Raw genomic sequence first — 18,817 nt, 5'->3', positions numbered from 1 at the left:
TTTCTGTTTTGAATAACAATCAACAACACCAGTATAGTGATATTTTTGGACCCTTTTTTCATTTAGGATATTTTGAGTCAAGAATATGAAAGTTTCGATATTAAAAATTATAAAAAAGTTTGAACAAAAATTTTAAAAACTGTATTTATATTTAAAGTGATGAAGGTTGAATAATAATTGTGAAATTTTCAGGAATAATACTTATGATTATGGGAGGAATTGCCAGGATTAAAGGATTCAGCGAATAAAAACAGGATTAAAAATGGGATCTCCTTACCGTAACACCATGAAGAGCCAAGTTACACTCCGGACGACGAATCCTCGCAGATCTCTTTGACTTAATTACGCCAAAAAACCTAATTTCCGCGGCGATTTCACAGTGGAGAACGTTGCAAGTACAACCGAAATTTCACCAACCCCCGACACCCTTACCCGAACTGTTCTCATGTGTCGCATCTACTCACAATTCCGCCGAAAAGCGTCGGCCATAACACAGACACATCCCGCTTAGCTGTTGTCGTAAGTCTAGCCGAACGCCCCCTCTCTCCCCGCGCGGGGACAGACAAACCACCGGAGCGGTCACGTGACCGTCCTTCCAGTCAAAATAGGAGATGTGCGGCGGCGGGGTGGGAGGGGAACAGTCAAGTGAACGTTGCACTCGTTGAAATGAGATTGCTCTCCTCGGTCGTGCTCGTCTCCGGTCTCTTTGAGGTCGAGACGGGCCTTGAGCATGACTGTTGACTAGCACGAAACGTGTATCCGGTGGCCATTGTGATGAAAAATCCGAGTTCTTTTACATAACATAACGCAATAATGGTAGGCTTAGTGGTAGTGAGGAAAGAGAGTGAACTATAGGTCCAAGGATGCCTCGCTGGTTATAGTTCCTATCAAAATTCCCCAAATATTTCATGGCTGACAAAAGAAAATACCTAAAATGTCCCAAGTAGTATATGGTTGAACTTTTCAGGGACTATCCAAACATAAACCTACTTTTACAACACGAATAAAACCCTAGGATATCATATAGGTACAACACAAATACAACCCTTGGATATCATATAGGGACAGCATTCATACAACTCTCCCTATCATATAGGGACATCTCAATATTAGGATGTCACGCTTGGTATACATCCTATCAAAGTCTGCCAAATGTCTTGTGGCTGACATAGAGGAAATCTCAAATATGTCCCAGGAATTACTTGGCAGACGTTGCAGGCACAATCAGGAACTGAATCTATCGTTACAACACAAATATAACTCTTGGATATCATAGGTGGCATCCCAATACGACCGCTTGGTATACAATATATCCTAACGACACTCCTTAAATATCTTGCGGCTGATCAAAGAGAAATTTTGGATCTTTCCCTTTGAGATGTCCCAAGGAGTATCTGGTTGAACTTTTCAGGGACAATCCAAACATAAACCTACTTTTACGACACGAATAAAACCCTAGGATATCTTATAGGGACAACACAAATACAACCCTTGGATATCATATAGGGACAGCATTTCTACAACTCTCCCTATCAGCTTCCTATCAAAATTCCCCAAATATCTTATGGCTGACAAAAAGAAATCCCTATAATGTCCCTTTGGGATATCCCAAGGAGTATCTGGTTAAACTTTTCGGGGACAGTCCAAACATAAACCAACTTTCACGACACAAATAAAATCCTAGGATATCATATAGGGACAACACCAATACAACCCTTGGATGTCATGTAGGGACAGCATTCATACAACTATTGGATGTCGTATAGGGACATTTCAATATTAGGATTTCGCGCTTGGTATACATCCTGTCGAAGTCTCTCAAATATCTTGTGGCTGACCTAGAGCAAATCTCAAATATGTCCCGGGAATTACTTGGCAGACGTTGCAGGCACAATCAGGAACTGAATCTATCGTTACAACACAAATATAACTCTTGGATATCATAGGTGGCATCCCAATATGACCGCTTGGTATACAATACATCCTAACGACACTCCTTAAATATCTTGCGGCTGATCAAAGAGAAATTTTGGATCTTTCCCTTTGAGATGTCCCAAGAAGTATCTGGTTGAACTTTTCAGGGACAATCCAAACATAAACCTACTTTTACGACACTAATAAAACCCTAGGATATCATATAGGGACAACACAAATACAACCCTTGGATATCATATAGGGACAGCATTTCTACAACTCTCCCTATCAGCTTCCTATCAAAATTCCCCAAATATCTTATGGCTGACAAAAAAACATCCCTAAAATGTCCCTTTGAGATGTCCCAAGGAGTATCTGGTTGAACTTTTCAGGGACAATCCAAACATAAACCTACTTTTACGACACACATAAAACCCTAGGATATCATATAGGGACAACACAAATATAACCCTTGGATATCATATAGGGACATCTCAATATTAGGATGTCGCGCTTGGTATACATCCTGTCGAACTCTCTCAAATATCTAGTGGCTGACATAGAGGAAATCTCAAATATGTCCCAGGAATTACTTGGCAGACGTTGCAGGCACAATCAGGAACTGAATCTATCGTTACAACACAAATATAACTCTTGGGTACCATAGGTGGCATCCCAATATGATAGCTTGGTATACAATATATCCTAACGACACTTGAATATCTTCTGAAATTTTGGAACTGTCCCTTTGAGATATCCCAGGGACTACCTGGTTGGACCTTCCAGGGATACTAAGAAGATGACGCAATGAATCCTAATAATATCCTAAAGACTATCGTTTCCAAAGTTGTGAACCACGTGAGCTACCATAAGGCAATCTGAGGAAATTGTATCCAAGTACGTCACAAGGATACGTACCATAATCGGAAAAGACGTAATATGATGAAGACGGCGAATTTCAGGGACATCAACGGATATACCTATGACCGTAGTGGATAGTGTCATCTACATTCTATGCTTTGTAGAAGTGAATACTAAAGATATCCTAGGAACCATTCACTTGATGTAGGATTATCTCTGATAAATCCTAGATACGGCATCAGATTGCACCATAATAAAAGAATGGAGTTAATCCCAGACACATAACAAGGTGTATCATAATCAGAGTGTAATCCTTGATACATCCCAAATGTGCCAATCAATCAAAGTGTATCCCAGGGACGTCCAAGTAAATTCGAAACATCCACCATATTGAATTTACCGTTTCATTGTGAAGAAAACAATCAAATTTTAAGCTGGTGTATTTCAGCATTCGACAATTTTTCCAGAACAAAATGTTTATATTTCATGGATACACCAATACGAGACATGAGTAAAATCTGAAAATTGTAGCATATAGTGAAGAGTCGTGGGAATCGACATCTTGAGCTTCCGCCATATTGGAATATGGTGATATGCCTCCATAGGTACAGAGGTGAAGCCATGGAGGTAGGCATACTTCAACGAATATGGATGAGGGAGGACCAGTCACATTTCTTTTCAGCATTCTTAAAAAAACATGTGCTATTGTAACGTCTGACTAAATAGTCCCTAACAATTCACATGTTATATGGGCAGCTTAATAAACTGGTCATAGCCCTCCAACAAACTAACTAGATAACATAAGAGATTAAATTGATCCATATAAATGAAAAGTAGGATAAGACAATCCTATTGATCGAGTTACAAAAAAATCATGGGATGGTCAGAATAAAACACTGTTAGACTATTTTAAGAGCTAAATACTATATTTATAACAAAGAATTTTAATATAAAAAAAATAGATTATTATACTACAGAGATAAACAATAATTCAGGCAGATGACTCGATAAAAGATTTATGGAGTTCAGTTTCCTACATTCCTAACCACTTTTTTTAATTATTAGGTTGGCAACGAAGTCCGCGTCATTAGAGCTCCATTTCTATGGAGGTTTTCATATTTCATAGAATCTTAAAATTGACAATGTGTAGACCATTTGTGTCAGAGTTTGTTGTTACTTTAAAAAAGACGAAATATCTTATCTAATTTAAGCAAAAAAGACTACAGATAACTCTCTTACATCAACGGCATAAACAAATTATATCGCATCAAAATCGTTATATGTATTTGGCGGCTTCGATATTGAAAAATTTGAAAACTCATGGTGAAACTGTAACTACCGGCCATTACACCGTCACTACTTGCTGATCAAAATGCGATGTTTTGTACCTAATTGTGAAAATACCCAAGGAGTGCCGTTCCCCGAAGATCAGGAACTAAAGAATATTTGGCTAAAAAGTCTACATATCGAAGACGTTTTACCAGACGATGGCAGTTTTGTTTGTTTGGATCATTTTGAGAAAGATGATATTGAGGATATAGTTAATGAAGGTAAATTTTCAACTTCATAAAGTTCTTATTGAGAGAAATGAGAGTGGTTGGGAGAAATATTTGATGTGTATTATTTTTCCAGAGAATTTCCTTGAACGAAGAGTTCTGCCTACAGCAATTCCCAAGTTGTCTATTGAAAGTGCTGGAGGTGGTGGTGAATCCTTTCAATTGAGTAATCAAAGTCTAGGTAACTGAATTTTCATGAACCCCCGAAACTGTTATGTACTGAGGAATCGTTAATTTTTCATGTTTCAGACTCCCCTCAGAATGACTCAGAATCATCAAATTTTTACATACCTATCAATGAAGAAAGCTCTACACAATCAGGAGATATTACTGAAGTACAACAAAATTCACCTAATGGTGATCAGGATCTCCAAATATCGAATCAGGATAGTAATTTGAATCCTGAAAATGAGGAAGTTGAACAAAATGAAATTGTGGGCTCAGTGCAAAATCAGGAAGATATGACTACAGTACCAGAAGGTGAAAACTTAATAGATGCATCTCAGGAAATAAATACAAGTGATATTCTACCCGATGGATCTGAATCCATAGCTGAAGATGTTGGAGCAGATAAACAAACTCCATTGGCAGGTTTCGAGGAATATCAAGAACGGCTCTTAGAACAAGAGTATATGGAAAAGGATGATGCTGAAAAAAGAGATATCAAACATGAAGAAGTTTCACAAAGCGGTGATCAGTTTTTAACAGTTGAGAGTGAATTGCATCAGGTTGGTTATCTGTGTAAACTTCTTTGTAGATCCGTTATAAATAAAGCTATTTGTTTCAGTCTGCTGACTCTAAAGATCAAGAATATGTAACAGAAGATGGAGAATCCGTTCAGATATACTCGCAAGGAGAGGCCCCTGTATTGACATCTGCGAATGAGCAAATGTTTGTCGCAGAAGGTCAAACTATATTCACCACCGCAGGACAACATGTTTACGTAACAGAAGGCCAAACGATACTGACGTCTGAAGGACAACAGGTATTTGTAACAGAGGGTCAAACGGTTTTCACGACGAATGGACAGCAAGTTTTTGTATCTGACGGTCAGGCTCTGATCGCACAAGGGGGTCAAACTTTGATAACTGAGGATGGGCAACGAGTATTCTTGGGGGAAGACGAGCAGTCACTCAACGAACATGAAAATTTTATAACCTCTAACGATAATTTTCAGAATGCTTCTGAAGTAGAGTCTGCGTTAGTGCAAGGTGCTGAAGGGGAGATACGCAACGAAGAAGCGCAAGTTGCTCAGACTGCGGAGAGTAATGAGGATGATCTGGTAAGTAACAATGTGTTTTTTCTTTCGTTGAAATAATTTTAAAAGATTTCGGGAGAACTCTTATAACAGTTTTTATTTGCAGGAATTACTGAAGCAACATGTTAGAGGAGAGGTTAAAGATCAAACGGCAGATGTCCCGAAAGGGAATTTTATGGGCACAAGACAACTCGTGATAAACGAGCAGCTTATATCCGATGATTACGACGCTACCATGGATCAAAACGAGAGTATGGAAAGTGAGAATTTAACCCAAAATCAGGAAGGTGTGCATCCCGCAGCCACCCTGGTCGTTAAGAAAGAGGTGGATCTTGATACTCCTCGAAACATAGTAATGGAGTGGTTCGTTCCGACTACCACCAACGAATCATCCCAACCCGTCACCAATTTCACCGGGATACTGAGCCAAACTGGTAAGATACGAGTTAGTTATCCTTCCGGGTACGTTTCTGAGCAGTGCAATGATTCAGGTAACAAACAGCAAACGCAACCTGCTTCCCAACATCGCATACCGTCAGGTGTGCCACAGCGAACACCCCAACGGTTTCCCTTGAAAAGGAATCCGGATAATTATGCCGCAAGCACGTCCAGGAAACCTACGGAAGGGGATATTTTATCAGGTAGGACTGTTATTCCTTTAATCGTGATACTATTTAATGTTATACCATGTGTATCCTGTTAATACTGGATTGTTTTAAAGGTGAGTTTTTTTGTTTTTCCACAAAAGTTTGAAGTTAACTTAAAACAGAATTATATGATTTTCACTAACTTCAACATGTGTTTCGTTGTTGTAGTAGCATCTTCAGGTGAGTGGAGGTAAAAATAACACATTTCGTGGTTTAACAATTTATGTTAGTGAAAATAATTCTGTTTTGGTTCAATTATTGATTTTCATCAAGTATCGGACACTTTGATTCAATATTTGAAGCTTGAAATCTGATGTTTTCTTGTTGTATATATTTGGTAACTGGATAAGGCATTGATTGATTGATTGATTGATTGATGCATAGAAAACTTTCCAAATGATGAAATTATCGGTAAAATAGATCTTAATACACCACTGGATAGCTTGTGATCTGGATTATCAAAAAGCAAGGAAAAACTTGATCTCGTGATGACTTAATCAACCATTCGACTCAGAATATTAACCCTTTTTACCAATATTTTTGAAAAAATCACAATAAATTCATTTTTTCAGTATTCCATTTGGTCAGTGAAGTAGTATTGATAATACCATAAACGAGCTACCGCAATTTCGTTTGCGATAAATTTCGAACATTTTTCACTTAATTTGTTTTTAATTTTCGATAATAAATGAATTAATCCATATTAGCTGTGTATTCGTCTCCAGTATGGGTAATAATTTATTATCGTTGTTTATTTCATTTATTACAAGAGTTATGTGATTCGAACAGTGTTACGTTGAACATCATATACAGGGTGAGTCCTCGACTTGTACAAATATTTCAACAGTAGATTTTTGAGGTCAGAAGAAACACTTTCTTCCTTTACCATTTTTTCCAAATCGGCTCGGTTTGAAAGATACAGGCTGTTGAAAAACCATAAAAAATGTTATTTTTGATAATCTCACAAAAGGTTTTATCGAATAAAATGAATTCCGGAATATAGTTTTTCATTTATTTGATTAATCTTTTTCAAACACAAGATATCAATCACGTCTTCCAGTTTTCCCATTACGACCATTATGTACCATAAAAATACCAAAAATTCAAAAAACCCAACTCTTGAAACTAAGTTGGAAGCTATCTACGTTTAGTAAATAGTATTCTCCATATTTTCTCGTATAATGCGCCGTTTTCGAGTAATTTGGTGTTCAAAAAAGAAAAAGTATCTGAGATTTCCAAAATAGGGGACTTTGGCTGAATAAAACTCTGTTTAAAAGATCCACAGATGTGTAGTATCACAGATTTAGCTAGTTATTCTGAAGGTAATTTTGTCTTACCAGGAATGGCACAGCTCATTATGAAACTTAAAATGGCTAAATCTTTTTATCAGAAAAGAATCTGAAAAATTGTGTAGGAAAAAAGTGTTTTTTTTGACCTCAAGAATCTAATGTTAGAATATTTGTACAAGTCAAAGATTCACCCTGTATAGGCGATTTCTGGTGATATGAATTAGTCTGATGGGTTCGACATTGCGTCAGAGAAACCTTTGAAAACATCCTTTTTGATCAACTACTGGTCTTTTAAATTACGATCATATTGCAGAAGATACTTGCAGACTTTGCGGATTGGTCGAATCTAAATATATCAACATATTGGATAACATCAAGAACAATGTCATGATCCTGGAGGCCATTCAGCTGTGCATACACCCTCTCGAGGTAAGGTCTCCAAATAAGGGAAAATATAGCTTCTATCTAAAAAAAAAATTGAACTTTTTTCGATTTTTTCCACTCGAATATATGATTGGGGTATGTTCGGTCATTGATTTTTCAGCGCATATTTTTCTCTATTTTTCTGTAGGTCAGCCTCGAAGATCCATTCTCCAAAAAGATTTGCATCGGCTGCTTCAACAGCCTCCAGAAATATTACGAGTTCCGACAGAAATGCCTGGAGATGAACATCGAACAGAGGAGGCAGTACGAGAAGGCTCACCCGAATTACAAATTCTCCGATAAGACGAACCCCTTCTATCAGTACATCACCGATTGTCTGCCGAAGAGGACGCACACGAAAACCATCATAACTCCCTCCAAAACGGGCTACAAACAGACCGAAGTACTGACTGTTACCAAGGGGAAGGGTAACGGCGCGAAGAATATCACTCGTAAAATCATCCTGACACCCACTAATTATAAAAAGGACGAGGGCAAGCACGTAAAGAAAGAACCGGACGGTAACGTCAGGAAAGTGATCTCGAGAACGAATAAATTCGATAACATCCAGGTGTTCAAGACTGGGGCTTCCTCCAACCACACCGGCTCCAAGATCCTGTCGAAAACCTCCAGTCCGAAGGCTGCCATACCCATTTTAAGCCCCAAAAAATTCGGCGTCAGCCAGATAGAGGCGCTGGCCAGAAAACCCTTATCCCCGGAGAAGCAGTTGAAGATTCAGGAGGAATTGAAGAAGGTTATAGAGGGAAAAATGTCTAAGGACGAACTGTCGATGGATCAGGTCATCGTGAGGGTTGTCAGTGACGATGAGTCGGACGATGGGAAGGATTATTTACCGCATAAACGCAGGAGGGTCAGCTTGGTGAACACTTCGGTGACAAGGACGGGACACAGCAAAATGAGGATCGGAAAAAGCGAGGTAAAAATCGAGTGATCGGTGGGGAAATTTGAATAATCGTTGCTGAAACTGATTCGTTACAGGTGGTTATACCGAAGGGCATCAGAGTCACAATTCCGGATAGGTTCGAGTCGAGTAAAGGCGTGTTTCCTTGCTTCAAAAAATTGGGGGCTTTCGACACTGAGTTCTCCCTGATCGATGGTTACTTGTTCGAACATAGACTGTGCAAAGGGAAGGAAAGGTGAGCTGGGCTGGTTTAAAACTATACGGGTGCCCCAAGTCGAGCAATATCTCACTTTTTTTCCAGATAACTGAAAAATAGGGAATATTTTCAATGAGGAATTCTCCTCAATTTGGGTTATCACTGCATATGCAAGTTTAAACTGAATAATTATGATTTTAATTCATGATTTTTTCAAATTCACAGCGGAAACTATTCAAAATCATCCTTCAAATATGGGGTTTTAAAATTTAAATCGCTTGGTTCCGAGTTTACGATTTGGCAACAGCGCCTACTAGACAATGAAAAAACAATGTCCGATCAGCTTGTTTATAAAATAACAGCTGTTGATTTACAGGCGCGTACTTACTGGCAACTGCAACCGGCCATGAAAATCCCATAAAATTTTACCTTCCTCGTTCGTCGCAGACTTCATAGACAGCCATCTTTGTCTATCTCATCAAGATAATGTATTTGTTGTCCTTTATTATCAAGGAATATTTCAGTCGATGTTGCCAACTTGTGCAATCGACATGAAACGCTTTAAATTTTAAATACCCATTTTTATTTTACATTTTCAAGTGCTTCAAAGATATTTCATAAAAAATACATCATTTTCGTCAGAAGGAGTATTCCCTATTCCAGTAATTCCGATGAAATTTGATCGAAGAATTCAGACAAAACCTTTTTTCACAGATATTTGAAGTGTCTCTCGACAAGTTGTCCCTCGAAAGCCACCCAAAAGTTGATATCTAACGAGATATTCGAAAACAGAGCAGCTGTCACGGTAGCTCACAATCATCACCCTTTGACAAGTACGGAAATAAAAAAACAGATGTTTTACTACATAATGAAGAAGAAGATGCAAGCTGATAGGGGGATGAACTTCAGGAATATTTACGACCAAATTTGTCAAAAGTAAGGGTGCTTCTTTAAACTTGGATGAACCGTTAGTCCAACTTTTCGTTTTAGGGATCCTGAAATAGCAGTTTTGGTGCCGTTGAGAAGTCTAATAAACGAAATCTGCAAACATCAACTGACCCAAAAAGTGCCCCCTGTCAATTCCTTCGACGATTTCTATAACATCATAGAGGATGATGCGTTGCAAAAATTTCAGTTCACCTTTTCGGGTAAACAATTTTACCAGGAAAGATTCACAGTCGAGGAGGAAGGTACTAAAGCGGTTGTGTTTGCCAACGTTGACACCATAAAGAAAGTATCCAACAGCAAGCTGATGTACGTGGATGCCAGTTTCCGCATAGATACTTGCGAAAATTTCAATTATCAACTTGTAACGGTCCTGGTATGGATTGACGACAGTGTGAGTAACTTTTTTTACGGTTTACACCAAAGATTATAGAGTGGAAAGATGGGAAACGCCCTCATATCGCTAGTACTAAAAACCGACTACATTTTGGCCAGTGAAAACACATTTGAAACACAGATGGCGCTCACATCACTTTAGCAGCTTTGTTTCCTATCTTTCTACTCTATAATCTTCGGTTTACGCCTTTATTTGTGCCACGAATTATTCAATAATTTTTTTCAGTATTACCCTATAATGTTCGCGCTTGTGAGCAACAGGACCATGGAAATCTTCAAGAAGATATTCGGGTACCTGCACGATACTCTGGCCCCTAACCTATGTCCGGAAGAAATTGTGACAGATTACGAGGCGAACATCTATTATGCCCTGGGAGAGACTTACCTGGATTCGCACATCGGGGGTTCAGTCTTTTATTACACTCAGAATTTGTACAAGAAGATATGCGAGTTGGGTTTGTCCAAGGAGCTCGAGACGACCTCCTATTTCAGGAACATCTATCATATGTTGTTGATGTTGCCCTTGCTACCGGTCAACACCATCATGGACGGTCTTCACAACATCGAAATCCAAGCAAACGATTTGGGAATTGGTACTACAGTGGCAGGTTTGTACGGTTTTACGAGGATATATTGAGGAATTCAAGAATTCTTAGCCTTCTATAGAACCAAACGAAGTTTTATTGTCGAAATATTTTATTACTCAACATATTGGATCTTAATTGGATACATTTATTACAGCGAACCTGTAACGTCTCTAGACCTTTAAAAAAAAATGTTTCTTCTTTCTCTGCAAACTAGAACTCCATAGCTTTTATTCATTCATTTTCATTGCTGCATCCCGTTACCGGGAATGAATCTACAAAAAGAAGAAGAAAAAAAAAAAATTCGAACAGACTTGTAACTTCTTAGTGCTAGTTGCGACTGTGTGCCCTCCTGTGACTAAAATAGCTTTTATTACCTCATCGTTGGAAGAAAATTTACGACCTTTTAAACTTTTTTTCAGTTGAGGAAACAGATGATAGTCGGCTGAAGTTAAATCTGGTGAATAAGGGGGGTGTTCTAGTAATTCAAACCCTAAATCACGAATTTTTTGCATGGGAACATGAGATTTGTGTGTACGGGCGTTGTCCTGCAAAAACAAAACACCTTTGGATAGCTTTCCGCGTCTTTTCTCTTTAATTTTTTCCTGTAGAGTGGTCAGTAATGTCGAATAGTGATCTCCGGTTATTGTTCTACCCTTGTCCAAAAAATCAATCATGATTACTCTATGGCAATCCCAAAAAACTGAAGCAAGAACATTTCCAGCAGATTTTTGGACACGAAGCTTCTTAGGTCTCGGAGAACCAGAGTGTCGCCATTCCATCGATTGTTGCTTTGTTTCTGGATCGTAGAGATGTACCCAAGTCTTATTCATAGTAGCAATTCGGTTTAAGAAGTCTACATCGTTTTCAAATCGAGCACAGATCGAACGCGATGCTTCTACCCTTGCACGCTTTTGGTCGACATTCAAACATTTGGGGATCCATTTTGCAGCAATTTTTCTCATGTCCAAATCGACGTGAACTATACGATGAACGCGTTCATATGAAATATTCAGTGCTTCAGATATCCGTTTTAGCCCAATTCGACAGTCTGATAAAATCATGTCATGAACTGCATCGATATATACATATGAGCATCGATAATTTCGGGGACTGACACAGAAACTGTCCTTCTCGATCGGTCATCATCTTCAATGGAAAATTTACCTCTTTTGAAGCTTGCAGTCCAATTTTTCACGGTCGCATACGAAGAACATTGATCACCAAGGGTATTAAGCATATCTTCGTAGATCTGCTTACCTCTTAACCCTTTCAAATACAGGTACTTGATGATGTCTCGATACTCCAATTTTTCGATTTTCACAATTTTGGTGGACATCTTCTTTTGATTTATTACGTAACTCTGGTTTACTTTTTTGACCTCAAACTTCACACTGACACTTCTAATGAGTTATCGTTCGTTGCTATGGTAAAGCAATATTTTTTTATGCATGGAACTGGTCTAGGCTAACTAGTTATCAATACATCCTCCGGATTTTGGTGAACCGATTTTTGATCCGCAGGACTCATCGAGCACATTCAGGAGCAGTGGATGGACAAGGTGACGCCCGATCTGTTTTGCGTGCATAGGCTGGAGAATCGCATAAACGAAAATGTTATAGCTCCGTTCAAGAAACTGCGGGACTTTCTGATGCTCAACAAGGGAAAGGCTCAGCGTCAGTCGTTGACTCTGGTGAACGTCGTGGAGAAACTAATCGAGTTGGAGAACTTCCTGCAAACTACGTATTCGTCGGAGAACAAGAAGTCGTTCGGACGTGATCTCAGCAGTTCGCAGAAGAAGAATGTGTTGAAGGCGTGGCATTACATTGAATCGCATCCTAAGATCAACATTAACCACTTCTTCACAAAGGTCATTGGTTACATCAAGTGTATGGAGAACCAATTGTGGATTTGGGGTTATTACAAGTTCTCAGGTAAGTTTTTTCTTTTAAAACACAACACAAGCACAAAGAAACACAATGAAATCAAGTTTAAATCACGCCTTGTATGACAGTGTATAAATGTTAAAGTAGAATTTTAAAATTAAAACAATCAATAGATATAATTTAAAAGGATAAACAAACATGAAACAGTGACGATATATAAAAAGGTATAACAGTTGGTGTGATGCAATTACATAAGTATTTATCGAACAATAAACAGTGAAAACAGTTACATACCGAAGCTATAACCTTTCTCTTTGTCTAAAACTTTGATTTTTTTTTATCTGAAGAGCGTTTTTTTACGGTGTATGTGTTTTTTTTTTCAGGGAAGGTGACAGATGATTTGATCAATGCCGCGAATTTTTCCATTGTCAATACGAACGAAACGGAAATGATGGTTGCTGAGGATCAGGAGGCTGTCCTTGCGGTTGAGTCGAATTCGGGGTTCGCTGAGGGTTCGGATAATACGCTGGTGATGGAAGCTATGGTTGGTCCTTCGGGAGAGTTTGTTTTGTCCAATAGCGATACGAATCAGGAATCGGACAGTTCATTATTTAAATATGTTTACAAAAGTGAAACTTGATTAGGATTTGTTGTGTATTGTTAAGAGTTTATATCTTCTGTATTTATTTCGATACCTTGAATTGAATAAAGACATATTTTCCAATATATAGGTATTATTTATTATATAAGCTCAATTTCGAAAATCTCGATTTTTTGGGTCAAAATTGAGCAAGGGTTAGACACCCCTAAAATGACCTATTTGCTACTCTGTCTGAAAATCAGGATGTTCTATCACTGTCTCAGGATATGGAGTGCATAGTATTTGTTTTGAGGATTCTAGAAAACCAAACAGTTGATGATTTAATAGAGAATTGCACTCCAGAGAGCTCTTCGAAGTCAACTCGAAAATGAAAAGTGGAAAAACAAAAAAAATTATTTTCTCCTGAACAGGGCCAGATATTTGAAATTTAGGTATGGAAATATAGGTTTTCGAACACGCTGAATCTATTGCGAGTAATTTCGAAAGCCTATCTCCCTTCGTTTAGATTTTCATCTTAGAAATGGCAATTTTTCAAAAATCGCAATTTTCAATCTGCGATATCTCCTGTTATATTCGTCTCATCTAATTAGGATTTCCAGTTTTATAATCAGCATTGCCAAGGCTTCCACCCTAGCATAAAAACTCGATTTCGAAAATCTCGATTTTTTTGGTCAAAAATGAGCAAGGGGTTAGACCCCCCTAAAATGACCTATTTGCTACTCTGTCTGAAAATCAGGATGTTCTATCACTGTCTCAGGATATGGAGTGCATAGTATTTGTTTTGAGGATTCTAGAAAACCAAACAGTTGATGATTTAATAGAGAATTGCACTCCAGAGAGCTCTTCGAAATCAACTCGAAAATGAAAAGTGGAAAAACAAAAAAAATTATTTTCTCCTGAACAGGGCCAGATATTTGAAATTTTGGTATGGAAATATAAGTTTTCGAACACGCTGAATCTATTGCGAGTAATTTCGAAAGCCTATCTCCCTTCGTTTAGATTTTCATCTTAGAAATGGCAATTTTTCAAAAATCGCAATTTTCAATCTGCGATATCTCCTGTTATATTCGTCTGATCTAATTGGGATTTCCAGTTTTATAATCAGCATTGCCAAGGCTTCCACCCTAGCATAAAAACTCGATTTCGAAAATCTCGATTTTTTGGGTCAAAAATGAGCAAGGGGTTAGACCCCCCTAAAATGACCTATTTGCTACTCTGTCTGAAAATCAGGATGTTCTATCACTGTCTTAGGATATGGAGTGCATAGAATTTGTTTTGAGGATTCTAGAAAACCAAACAGTTGATGATTCAATTCAGAATTGCACTCCAGAGAGCTCTTCAAAGTCAACTCGAAAATGAAAAGTGGAAAAACAAAAAAAGTTATTTTCTCCTGAACAGGGCCAGATATTTGAAATTTCGGTATGAAAATATAGGTTTTCGAATACGCTGAATCTATTGCGAGCAATTTCGAAAGCCTATCTCCCTTCGTTTAGATTTTCATCTTCAAAATGGCATTTATTCAAATATCGCAATTTTCAATCTGCGATATCTCCTGTTATATTCGTCTGATCTAATTGGGATTTTCAGTTTTATAATCAGCATTGCCAAGGCTTCCACCCTAGCATAAAAACTCGATTTCAAAAATCTCGATTTTTTGGGTCAAAAATGAGCAAGGGGTTAGACCCCCCTAAAATGACCTATTTGCTATTCTGTCTGAGAATCAGGATGTTCTAGCACTGTCTTAGGATATGGAGTGCATAGAATTTGTTTTGAGGATTCTAGAAAACCAAACAGTTGATGATTCAATAGAGAATTGCACTCCAGAGAGCTCTTCAAAGTCAACTCGAAAATGAAAAGTGGAAAAACAAAAAAAGTTATTTTCTCCTGAACAGGGCCAGATATTTGAAATTTTGGTATGTAAATATAGGTTTTCGAATACGCTGAATCTATTGCGAGAAATTTCGAAAGCCTATCTCCCTTCGTTTAGATTTTCATCTTGAAAATGGCATTTTTTCAAAAATCGCTATTTTCAATCTGCGATATCTCCTGTTATATTCGTCTGATCTAATTGGGATTTCCAGTTTTATAATCAGCATTGCCAAGGCTTCCACCCTAGCACAAAAACTCGATTTCGAAAATCTCGATTTTTTGGGTCAAAAATGAGCAAGGGGTTAGACCCCCCTAAAATGACCTATTTGCTACTCTGACTGAAAATCAGGATGTTCTATCACTGTCTTAGGATATGGAGTGCATAGAATTTGTTTTGAGGATTCTAGGAAACCAAACAGTTGATGATTCAATAGAGAATTGCACTCCAGAGAGCTCTTCGAAGTCAACTCGAAAATGAAAAGTGGAAAAACAAAAAAATTATTTTCTCCTGAACAGGGCCAGATATTTGAAATTTTGGTATGAAAATATAGGTTTTCGAACACGCTGAATCTATTGCGAGTAATTTCGAAAGCCTATCTCCCTTCGTTTAGATTTTCATCTCAGAAATGGCAATTTTTCAAAAATCGCAATTTTCAATCTGCGATATCTCCTGTTATATTCGTCTGATCTAATTGGGATTTCCAGTTTTATAATCAGCATTGCCAAGGCTTCCACCCTAGCATAAAAACTCGATTTCGAAAATCTCGATTTTTTGGGTCAAAAATGAGCAAGGGGTTAGACCCCCCTAAAATGACCTATTTGCTACTCTGTCTGAAAATCAGGATGTTCTATCACTGTCTTAGGATATGGAGTGCATAGAATTTGTTTTGAGGATTCTAGAAAACCAAACAGTTGATGATTCAATTCAGAATTGCACTCCAGAGAGCTCTTCAAAGTCAACTCGAAAATGAAAAGTGGAAAAACAAAAAAAGTTATTTTCTCCTGAACAGGGATAGATATTTGAAATTTCGGTATGAAAATATAGGTTTTCGAATACGCTGAATCTATTGCGAGCAATTTCGAAAGCCTATCTCCCTTCGTTTAGATTTTCATCTTCAAAATGGCATTTATTCAAATATCGCAATTTTCAATCTGCGATATCTCCTGTTATATTCGTCTGATCTAATTGGGATTTTCAGTTTTATAATCAGCATTGCCAAGGCTTCCACCCTAGCATAAAAACTCGATTTCAAAAATCTCGATTTTTTGGGTCAAAAATGAGCAAGGGGTTAGACCCCCCTAAAATGACCTATTTGCTATTCTGTCTGAGAATCAGGATGTTCTAGCACTGTCTTAGGATATGGAGTGCATAGAATTTGTTTTGAGGATTCTAGAAAACCAAACAGTTGATGATTCAATAGAGAATTGCACTCCAGAGAGCTCTTCAAAGTCAACTCGAAAATGAAAAGTGGAAAAACAAAAAAAGTTATTTTCTCCTGAACAGGGCCAGATATTTGAAATTTTGGTATGTAAATATAGGTTTTCGAATACGCTGAATCTATTGCGAGAAATTTCGAAAGCCTATCTCCCTTCGTTTAGATTTTCATCTTGAAAATGGCATTTTTTCAAAAATCGCTATTTTCAATCTGCGATATCTCCTGTTATATTCGTCTGATCTAATTGGGATTTCCAGTTTTATAATCAGCATTGCCAAGGCTTCCACCCTAGCACAAAAACTCGATTTCGAAAATCTCGATTTTTTGGGTCAAAAATGAGCAAGGGGTTAGACCCCCCTAAAATGACCTATTTGCTACTCTGACTGAAAATCAGGATGTTCTATCACTGTCTTAGGATATGGAGTGCATAGAATTTGTTTTGAGGATTCTAGGAAACCAAACAGTTGATGATTCAATAGAGAATTGCACTCCAGAGAGCTCTTCGAAGTCAACTCGAAAATGAAAAGTGGAAAAACAAAAAAAATTATTTTCTCCTGAACAGGGCCAGATATTTGAAATTTTGGTATGAAAATATAGGTTTTCGAACACGCTGAATCTATTGCGAGTAATTTCGAAAGCCTATCTCCCTTCGTTTAGATTTTCATCTTAGAAATGGCAATTTTTCAAAAATCGCAATTTTCAATCTGCGATATCTCCTGTTATATTCGTCTGATCTAATTGGGATTTCCAGTTTTATAATCAGCATTGCCAAGGCTTCCACCCTAGCATAAAAACTCGATTTCGAAAATCTCGATTTTTTGGGTCAAAAATGAGCAAGGGGTTAGACCCCCCTAAAATGACCTATTTGCTACTCTGTCTGAAAATCAGGATGTTCTATCACTGTCTTAGGATATGGAGTGCATAGAATTTGTTTTGAGGATTCTAGAAAACCAAACAGTTGATGATTCAATTCAGAATTGCACTCCAGAGAGCTCTTCAAAGTCAACTCGAAAATGAAAAGTGGAAAAACAAAAAAAGTTATTTTCTCCTGAACAGGGCCAGATATTTGAAATTTCGGTATGAAAATATAGGTTTTCGAATACGCTGAATCTATTGCGAGCAATTTCGAAAGCCTATCTCCCTTCGTTTAGATTTTCATCTTCAAAATGGCATTTATTCAAATATCGCAATTTTCAATCTGCGATATCTCCTGTTATATTCGTCTGATCTAATTGGGATTTTCAGTTTTATAATCAGCATTGCCAAGGCTTCCACCCTAGCATAAAAACTCGATTTCAAAAATCTCGATTTTTTGGGTCAAAAATGAGCAAGGGGTTAGACCCCCCTAAAATGACCTATTTGCTATTCTGTCTGAGAATCAGGATGTTCTAGCACTGTCTTAGGATATGGAGTGCATAGAATTTGTTTTGAGGATTCTAGAAAACCAAACAGTTGATGATTCAATAGAGAATTGCACTCCAGAGAGCTCTTCAAAGTCAACTCGAAAATGAAAAGTGGAAAAACAAAAAAAGTTATTTTCTCCTGAACAGGGCCAGATATTTGAAATTTTGGTATGTAAATATAGGTTTTCGAATACGCTGAATCTATTGCGAGAAATTTCGAAAGCCTATCTCCCTTCGTTTAGATTTTCATCTTGAAAATGGCATTTTTTCAAAAATCGCTATTTTCAATCTGCGATATCTCCTGTTATATTCGTCTGATCTAATTGGGATTTCCAGTTTTATAATCAGCATTGCCAAGGCTTCCACCCTAGCACAAAAACTCGATTTCGAAAATCTCGATTTTTTGGGTCAAAAATGAGCAAGGGGTTAGACCCCCCTAAAATGACCTATTTGCTACTCTGACTGAAAATCAGGATGTTCTATCACTGTCTTAGGATATGGAGTGCATAGAATTTGTTTTGAGGATTCTAGAAAACCAAACAGTTGATTATTCAATAGAGAATTGCACCCCAGAGAGCTCTTCGAATTCAACTCGAAAATGAAAAGTGGAAAAACAAAAAAAGTTATTTTC

General features: G+C 37.7%; 2 protein-coding genes across 2 annotated transcripts in view; one reads left to right on the top strand and one right to left on the bottom strand.

Annotated features, from left to right (window-relative positions):
• LOC123317933 (ski oncogene) overlaps window positions 1-606 on the bottom strand; it is a 53,421-nt gene extending 52,815 nt beyond the window's left edge. The window contains exon 1 of the mRNA XM_044904562.1: window positions 278-606. The gene's annotated coding sequence lies outside the window, so the exon portion shown is untranslated. The remainder of the gene's footprint in view (window positions 1-277) is intronic.
• Window positions 607-3,898: 3,292 nt separating this feature from the next.
• LOC123316650 lies at window positions 3,899-13,603 on the top strand. The gene is made up of 14 exons (XM_044902833.1): window positions 3,899-4,325; window positions 4,408-4,512; window positions 4,581-5,059; window positions 5,119-5,613; window positions 5,696-6,023; window positions 6,081-6,230; window positions 7,839-7,954; window positions 8,097-8,885; window positions 8,948-9,105; window positions 9,781-10,002; window positions 10,057-10,405; window positions 10,634-11,015; window positions 12,515-12,925; window positions 13,261-13,603. The coding sequence occupies exons 1-14, from the start codon at window positions 4,148-4,150 to the stop codon at window positions 13,515-13,517; spliced, it is 4,419 nt and encodes a 1,472-aa protein (XP_044758768.1). The 5' UTR covers window positions 3,899-4,147; the 3' UTR covers window positions 13,518-13,603.
• Window positions 13,604-18,817: the final 5,214 nt, after the last annotated feature.

This window comes from Coccinella septempunctata, chromosome 7 (assembly GCF_907165205.1).
Source record: "Coccinella septempunctata chromosome 7, icCocSept1.1, whole genome shotgun sequence".
NCBI lineage: Eukaryota > Metazoa > Arthropoda > Insecta > Coleoptera > Coccinellidae > Coccinella > Coccinella septempunctata.
The sequence above is the reverse complement of the archived record's forward strand: the minus strand, read 5'-3'. Positions and strand labels throughout refer to the sequence as shown.